The sequence below is a fragment of the Oryzias latipes genome, chromosome 24 (assembly GCF_002234675.1).
Source record: "Oryzias latipes chromosome 24, ASM223467v1".
NCBI lineage: Eukaryota > Metazoa > Chordata > Actinopteri > Beloniformes > Adrianichthyidae > Oryzias > Oryzias latipes.
The window spans coordinates 14,153,770-14,162,967 of NC_019882.2; the positions used below are offsets into that span (position 1 = coordinate 14,153,770).

Here is a 9,198-nt window from a genome sequence, read left to right on the forward strand (position 1 = left end):
TGAAGTACAAAAATGTAATGCAAATATATTTTATATGAAAGCTGTACAGTATTTTGAACAAAAAGGGCAACTGAAATGTTCATGTCCATTCATACTGATGCAGTTTATAATAGACTATTAAAAAAAACAAGCTGTTAAAAATATCTTTGAACCAGCAAAGACAGCAGGAGAATTAAATACTTTTTTATCAGTTCTAGATACGGGAACGAGGGGGGACTGGATGCGCACCCCCGGTATTCCCACTCACAGTCAGCGCAGACATGAAACTGAGTCACTTTTTGGGGTCTTTTTGTTCCTTTTTTCTTCTGGAAAAAGTCCCTCAAAAATGGTGCAGACGCGTCTGCGCATCAGGACGCAGTGGTTCCGCGCATCAGGACGCAGTGGTTCCGCACAGCCGCGTTGCGCTCAGCATCTCCTTCAGGTCGGTCTCTGGTTTCCCCGCAACTATGAAAGGCCACGTCTGCAGGTGGAAAGCATAATTATTATAATTCAAATTTTATTTTTTATTTTTTTTCCGGATTCCTAAATATGATAGTAGTTTTTTTTTAATTTATGATCATTCTCCTGCATGCAAACAAAACCATATTCACTGCCTCATTTTTTTCCAACACGTATTTTTGTACTATTTTTGTATTACAATGTTACTTTATGATCTAAGTAGGATTTAACAACATATCATTTACTGAAAAGAAATTTGCATTACATTGCAACAACCCAATTACATGTTCGCCTACCTGCAAACAATGTCAGCACCAGAGGCCTTTCGTTAAGCCTTGTACTTTAGTAATTAGGGATGTCACCCTTATGTCATTTTTAAAAAAAGTTACCAGAAAAAAACATTTTAAAAATAAAATAAATATCTGCACATGTGTCTCTTACCAGGTTCACTGGGTGAATATATCCATTCTCATATTTGTCATTGGCCAGGATCTGCCGGAGATGCGCGATGTAGCTGGACGCCAGACGCAGTGTGTCCAGCTTGGAGAGTTTGGTGTCCGGTGGTACCCAAGGCAAGGAGGTTTTCAGCCGCGAAAAGGCTTTGGAGAGCACGCGCATGCGGGCCCTCTCCCGCGCGTTGGCTGCGTTCCTTTGCACCTGCTTGCCCTCCTGCTGCGCCCCGCCCTTAGCCGCACTCTTGCGGGACCCCGTCTTTCGCCTCTTCCCTGGCGCATCTTTCCGTTCGTCGTTTGCGCACGCTCCCTCGCAGTTGGAGCTCTCCTCTGTGCTCTCGTTGGAGTCTTTACCTGAACTGAATTTCAGGATGCCGTCCAGAAGCTCGTCGTCGCTGAGAGACCCGGTGGACATGGTGGATCTTCGACTAGAGTGGCTTCAAAACATGAGAGCGAAAGCTCTGGGCCACATTGAGAAGAAAAAATACGCCTGTGCGCTCATGGAAACCTCACTGGACACGAAAAGAGTAAACGAACTGGACTTTTTATCTCCATGAACAAGGAGGGCGTTGCTTCATGCTGGGCGGAGACAGGGGTTCTCATCTGACTTACTGGTTTGCCAGAGTTTCTGGGACCCTAAAGGCCCCTTGATGAGTCACTAACAAAACTCTGGAATATACAGTTTATTTAACCACAGCTTAAACCGCCAAATTTGTAATTCTGATACAAAATAAAACAGGAAATCCCCTCTTCCCCCCCCCCATGCAGAAATGTTGAAGAAAACCAAAAGAAAATCAAAAGATCAAACTTGTTTTCAAGTTTCCAAGTTGAAGTTAATCCTTAATCACATTTTTAAAAGTGATTGGATTTTTGGCAACATAAAATTTCAATGTCTATGGTCAAATTAGTGGGGATAAAAATATATAAAAATGAAGTATTTTATTACATTCAATGAATATAATTAAGAGTCTGTGATGATGCATATAAAATGTGTATGTTTTTTTTTTAAATTCAAAATAGCTGACATCTGTAATTACATTGTGAGAGCATCAGTGTCTTCCGCTTGTGTCCACAAAAATTTCATCACGTCCCACCAGCTAACAGTGCAAAGACAGGGGGTGTCACTTCTCAAATAGCAAACTGGCGCCTTGGTCCCCTTCAGTGTAATGGATACCAAGCACCCACCATCCCCTGTTTGGCCTTCCACATCATTCCACACCGATGCTCTGTGCACCAGGTTGCTCATGGCCAAGTCCAAAAAAAAAAAAAAGAGAATCTTTCTGATGCTGCATTTGGAGGAAGTCCACTTATCATCACTCTTGTGCTCACTTCCTTGTTGCTTTATTGTGAAATCTAAATATGGTTTGAGACTGGCGGGATGCAAAAAACATTGTGGAGTTTTTGAGTGTGCGTGAAAACAGTCTGTGTCTGTGCAGCGGAGGCGTGCCGGGATTAGAGGTGTGTCTCCAGAGAGCTGACCCCGAGACCCTGTGCTTCCGGTGTCATAGTCCATCCAAACAGACATTATCTCATTTATCTGTTAGGGTGAAGAACTGCTTTTTGGGTGAGCTGCATGTCTTAAAAATACATAGAAATTTAAGAGAAAGCATTTTTTTTAAGGAGGAACAGCACAAAAGAACAGTATCTTCGTGAACAAACCAGAGGAGGGCTGCTAAAGTAGGTGATGGAATGGAGGGAGAAAAAAGAGGAAAAGAAGGGAGGGGGAACTTGGTTATTTGGGTGGGCTGAAAATCAAAACACTTTGTGGAAAAGTAATAATAGACTTTGTTAGATTTATGATCATCTCAGATACAAAAATGTGAGAATCGGGGACTCTGAGGAAGAGCGAGCTGAACTAAAATAGTGCATGAAAATACTCAAGCAGCTATTTTTCTTCTCCCTTGTGTGAAAATGACGTAATCCAAGCATGACTTAATTTTCATGTGATCTGGAGTAAAAATGTTAGAAAACTAAAGTTTAGTGTATGCTGCTTTCTTTTTAGAATTAACTGCAACAATCTCCTAAAAAAATCTTTTAAAGAAAAATTCCAGGGACCATTTCTTTCTCTCACAGCCTCGATCAAACTTAAGAGTGACATTGGGCAACAGGTGGAGAGGGGGAGTGAGAAAAAAGGGGACCCTGGCAGTCATGGAGGGACATGCTGCTAATTAGCCGGTTTAGGGCCAAAGGTTAGGCTAGTTGTGTGATGTCACCACAAAAGGAAGGGTTCCAGATGTTGTGTGTTGGCTGCAGACCCGACAACCTGATGATCCCACTTTGTATCATTGATTCCTTTCACAGGAAAATGCTCATAAATGTATGTTTTATACCTACTGAACAGCTGATGCGTCACAAAAATTGTGTAAAAGCACAAACCTATCGCTGGTTTTCTTGATTTAGAAATTTATGAAAGTTGAGTAAATTGCTTTTAAAGTTTAATTTAAAAAAGTTCAATTAGAGCAATTCCAAATACTAATTTTCTTTTAGTGTTTGATTGCATCCACTTGTAATCTAATATTGGTTGTAGATTTCCCAGATTTAGTTTTAAATAGTTTTCACAGAAAAAGTTCATGATTTTATGCTATTATGTGTTTGGTGTAGAGCTGTCAATCTGCTGAAGTTTTTAATCACATGAGATCTATAGTTGCATATATTTAAGGTGTTAAAAGGTTTTTGAAACGTCCAGGTTTAAAGATAAAATGGCTCAGTGTACAACAGATCTCTTTAATTTGCCATTTCAAATCTATTTCTTTTCTATACCTAGACTGTGTTTAAACTCAAATTGTGAAAAATACAAAAACCTGTGACTAATTTACCTTTTTTAATGAATGGGAGGGACTTTGTTGCAGAAAAATTAAGTAAGTAGCACTTTATTAAGGTTCATATTTTCTCAACCCTACAGACATGACCTCTATTTCTGCTCCAAGATGAATGTTGCAATCAGTCCAAATTATTTCATGAAGCCTTAGCTTGTTTGAAGAAAAAAGCTGGAGTAAAATCTTGAAACTTATCAGATCTTTTGCTATAGTCTTTGATGGGGTTTGATCACACAGGCATGTGATCAGACGTGTATTTCCATTGATTATTATTAGAGGTGTTTATACATTCAAATTAAAAAATGCAAAAGAAACTATTTTTGCTTTTTAAACTGTTTTTGTGTAAAAGCTTTTGCACAAACAATTTTTGAGCATGATTGTCATAAAATAAAACAATTATTGGCTTTACAGACTTGTGGTGTCTTTTGAAAACATGATAAAGTTAACAACTTTGGTTTAAACACTTTATTTAATAATAGGCAGATTTATTTATCGTTCAATTCATGTCCAGAGAATACTTTTATTCAGATTTTTTCCCTCATACTTAACTGTATTGGTTTTTCACAGAAGGTGACAGAAGTGGGATTTGAATTGCAGCTCAACTTTGTGAACAATATAATGTAGAGGTTGAGCTTTCTTTTTCTGTCACACTTCTTTTTACAGAAACACCTCATACCTATTGTTGCCTTGGAGAGGTCATGCTATGTAATCATGTTACAATTTCAGAGCTGTGTCATTTTTTCATTTATTGAGTTGCCTCTGCAAACCAGAACTCTATCACCAAAAACATTGGAATCTGTGGTAAGGATCCTAGACAATCTACGGATAGATTGAAAATGAAGGGAACAGTGGTCTATAACAAGACATCAAAACTACATTTATAAGAAATTATCAGGAAAAAATTGTCTGATTATTATCCAGACTTTAATGAAATTATGTGGTGGGCCTTTAAATGCCTTAAAGGCACTTGAGGAACAAGAAATGGTTTTGAGATGTTTTTGCCCTGAAATGAGTTAACAATTAATGATCATTAATACGCAGAATTCAGCTGTTTTAGTAAAATGTTCATTGTTTGTTTGCAACAGCTATTGAGATGAAATCGAAAAATTGTGGTATGAAGAGATTATTTGCAAAAAAACATTATCTCTGTACTTTAATGTTAGACTAAAAAAGAGAAATGAAATTAAAGGCAAAAGTTAAGTGATAATAACTTAATGATAATAACTAAAAAAGAACTCAAACTCTGAAGTTAGGCTCAGACTGAGAATAACATCATCCATCTCTGTCTTTAACCTTCGGTTCCCTGTCCCTTATCACAGTTATACTCCCCCAAGACTCACACACACACCTCAGTTCAAGTACCCTAAAAAAAGCATAGAAAATTCAAAGTAAAATAATTGAAGGAAAGGTTGCAGAAAGTGCAAAGACATTGTGGGGAGTGGAAAAAGCCTGGGCTAGAAGGATGGACAAACAGAGCAATTAGAGAGAATTATGAACATGTTGATGGGAGTGAAAATATTATGTTTAATAAAAAACCTTCCTTTGAAAGTCAGTGACAGTTACATCCGGCAAAAAAGACAAAAGTGATTCACCAGAGTGAGACAGATACTCTGTCACAGTGTAGGTTATTGACCTGGAAGTCTTGTCCTTAGAGCGTCAGAGAGCAGCACTGCAGGATCTGGAATGTTGGACAACGTGCATTTATCAGTACAAGACGGTTGTAAATGTGGTAGAACTTACAATACACTACAAATAGTTCACAAGTGGGAATGTATTTGATAATTTGGAGGGATATTTTGGTGGGTGGACATGAACAAGTGATGCACTAAGAGACTCGTTCCAGTGGATCAGTTTTGAGTTTTGTGTGTACGCATGTTGGACTGTACCAACTGGGCATCACAGCAGTAAAATAAATTGTGTTTTTGATTATATGATTATAATACTTTTAAAGTAATCCTGTTTAAACCTTATTTTGAAATAAAAAGACTGTAATATTTTTGTATGTAACAGATTAAGTAAAGACATACAATAAATGTTCCATATTGTTTATGTTAGAAAACAGTGAGACTTTTACTTTTAATTCAAAGTACTCACATTTTATTTTTTGCAGACTCATTTGCAGACATGAGATTTCCTTTTTTTTATTGTAAAAAAAAGGCATTTATGACTTACTCTGATGAAAATTGTGTTTTTAGTATTTTACCCATGTTCTTGTGGAGGACACATTTAAAGAACATTTAGCTTGAAATTGCTAAATCAAATCATTGTGAATCAGGAGCAGACAAAAAACTGCAATTTAAAAAAGAGCGTATCTGTGACATAGAAAGTGCCCTGGGTGAGCCAGCTCTGAGCTCTCAGCAAAGGGGAGGGGAAAGGGAGGTGGGGTTGCTCTGCACCAAGGGTCTTGCCCTCAAGTCAGAGGTGAATTTCTTAAGAGCTACTGCCACTCTGCAGAAAATATATCCTAGACAACAACCTTTTTTTTTAATTTTGGCTAAAAACGGCATGATCATAGATAAAGGACCACTCGGAGCGGATTTTTAAGCAAAAATGAAAAAAAAAAACAACCTCAAAAAGAATTACTCAAAAGTAGATAGACCTGATTTTAAAGCTTCTCTTAAATACATCTATTGTACTGTTGGTCACGATATGTGCCATCTATTTATTTCTCTGCTCTGATATTGGTTTAAGCTCGATAAACAAAAGCAACGTTTTAATGTCTCATTATTTTTTTTATTTTTTTTCCCAAGTTGTTTTTAAGAATGAACAGGTATTAGAAAGTTTCGGAATAAAAGTAGGATTACATGCAAAAGCTAAAGTAAAATATAAAATATCATGAGAAGTTTAACAGTAACACGTAACGCAAGATTTCTCCAATTTTATTTTAATTTATTAATTACTTTCCAGCAGGTGCCTCCATGCAGATCAACCTGTCAAAGGAATGCGAGACAACATGCGGCTGCATTTTGTGAGTACCTACAGTATTTGCCACATTCTTTCCTCTGCTGCAACCTCTAGTTTTGGGATGAACAGATAAAGAAAAGCAGGGTGTGTGCACGTGTGTGTCAATGTGTGTGTTAGCTGTGCGGTAAAGGTCTGTTTTCAGAGGTCTGGTCTCTGTCAGAGTGATTGAGGTTACAGTTTATAAACACAGAAGGACACATACATTGCTCAGTTTTCTATCCCACACAGTGGTACCATTTAAATGTGTGTAAAGGTTTGCGTTATTTGATCTTTAATCAGGCCAGGACTCCCTGTATCCTTTTAGATGCCTGTCAAAGGCATTCCCCCTCATATTCCTAAATGACTGACTCGGAAATGTAAAAAGGGCTTGGTATTTCTTTATTTTTTATACTAAAATCGGACATAATTGCCTTTTTCAGCAGTGGAAGTGACCAAAACAGACAAAAAATCTGTGTTAGACCGGAATTGTGCCAAAACAGTTTGAGTTTGACTTCAGAATTAGGCTGCACGGTGGCACAGTGGTTAGCACTCTTGCCTCGCAACAAGAAGACCCCTGGTTCAAGTCCTGGCTGGCTTAAAACAGAACATCAATGGGGGAACTGTCTGTGTGGAGTTTGCGTGTTCTCCCTGTGCACGCGTGGGTTTTCTCCTGGGACTATGGCTTCCTTCCACCATCCAAAAACATGCTTCATAGGTCAATTGGCAACTCTAAATTGTTCGTGAGTGTGAGAGTGAATGGATGTGTGATATGTGGCCCTGGGACAGACTGGCGACCTGTCCAGGTTGTCCCCTGCCTATGCCCACAAGTGGCTGCGATGGGCTCCAGCAGCCCTGTTAGCCAGAAAGGGACAAAACGGAAGAAGATGAATGAATGAAAAAAAAATTCAGAATTAGTGCACACACATAAATACAAGAGATTTAAGGTAAGTTTACCAAGTAAGCAATAGTGGTAAACAAGTCAAATATTTCAAGATAAAATGATACAAAGTTAGTTCAAAACACCTTGTTTATTTCATGTTTGTGAGTACCAAATAGAATAGATTAGAACAGAACAGAGCAGAATAGAATAGAATAGAATAGAATAGAATAGAATAGAATAGAATAGGACGTTATTAATCTCACATGAATAAGTTGACCAAATATTGAAATTGGATTCAGTGAATCAGAATTATAATGATGATTATTTTTTATACACCTCATTATATTATTTTTAGTGTGGAATTGGCAGTTAAAAGGAGGCGTGGCCTTTTATTTTGTTAGATAATAGGTAAAACGTTGGTTCTGTCATGGTCTGACCAATGTTACCTTAACAGTTAACAATGTTTTTTGTCCCATCAGTTTTACAAATATAAAGAAAAATGTAGTTTCAATTGAGAGTAATGGATTATGCGATTGTTCACCTCATCTATTAGCTTTACAGTCAGTAGATACCACTTCTGTGAGTTAGTTTGATCTCAAACTAGTAAGGTCATTTTCAGGACTCCTGTGATGACCTTGTTTCTTACCTGTAGCACTGTAAAGTTGCAAAAACGGACTTTAAAATGAATAAATAATTTAAAAAAACATCTGAACACGACACCCTCTGGAAAAATAGATTGGAACAATAAAACATTTGAAGCCTATTGATGCAAGTATGCATCAAAACCACTTCAGGTCAAAAATTATCTTAATTTAGCATCTACTTGAAAACAAAAACATAAGTGATTATTTTCACAGCTGGAAATAACTTTAGCTGTCAAGGGTTTTAATGTGAAAAATGTAAGACACATTACAGGGAAGAATATTGAAAAAACTCTGATCCCAAACCATAAAAAGGACAGCTTGTAGTCTGTATGGATACAAATGTGGGAATATTTCAGTTATCAATACTAACACCTATTAGGAAAGCAATTCTGAGCCGTCATTTGCACTATTCTCACTCGATTAGTCAGGCTGTTGTTAACATCAGGCGCAAAGATGAAGAGGGATGATGACAGTGTTAGGCTCTTACTTGCTGGATCAGGTTCTCTGCTTTGATCAACTTTTCTCCTCGTTACTCAAAGGGAAGGGACAGGTGTGTGTGTCTGATCTGTGGTGAAAATGTCAGCAACGTTTTACCAAAGTTCATACATTTAGGAGCTGTTAAGGACCCAATGGAAAAGTGTTTTTGGTGTTTTTAACATTTTTTTGCCATTTTTCTTATGATAGAGGACATAAATATTAAAAAGAAAATTAAGATTAAAATTACATTTCAGATCATTCCCCTGTTTAAATTGTTGTGATTCAAGAGCAGATGATAAAATACTGTTTGAAAAAGCCTGTAGCAGTGGTGTAAAAACTATTGGCAGGCCACAAACTCCTCCCTACTCCGCTCCATTCTGATGCATCACGGATCTAATGCATCCACTTGCAGACATTTAGATCCATGTATGTCCTCATTTTCCTCGTCTGAGCTGGAATCTGGCTCAAAACTGTACGTCTGGATACCTCCTTTATTGTTCACCATTTTGTTGGACCGGTAATGTTAGCTTGGGGTTGTGAGGGGCTGT

At 37.6% G+C, this 9,198-nt stretch overlaps 1 protein-coding gene across 1 annotated transcript; it reads right to left on the reverse strand.

The window, feature by feature from the left end:
• tcf21 (transcription factor 21) lies at positions 1-1,635 on the reverse strand. Its single transcript, XM_004083700.4, has 2 exons — positions 880-1,635; positions 1-460 (listed from the first exon to the last, which is right to left on the reverse strand). Exons 1-2 carry the CDS (start codon positions 1,303-1,305, stop codon positions 371-373), a joined length of 516 nt encoding a protein of 171 aa, XP_004083748.1. The 5' UTR covers positions 1,306-1,635; the 3' UTR covers positions 1-370.
• Positions 1,636-9,198: the final 7,563 nt, after the last annotated feature.

Bases quoted from the DNA above. Each gene is read 5' to 3' on its own strand.
- tcf21 (XM_004083700.4), bottom strand. From the start codon at position 1,305: ATGTCCACCGGGTCTCTCAGCGACGACGAGCTTCTGGACGGCATCCTG. The intron at 461-879 runs GTAAGAGACACA...TTCCACCTGCAG, and splicing joins ATATTCACCCAGTGAACCTG to ACGTGGCCTTTCATAGTTGC.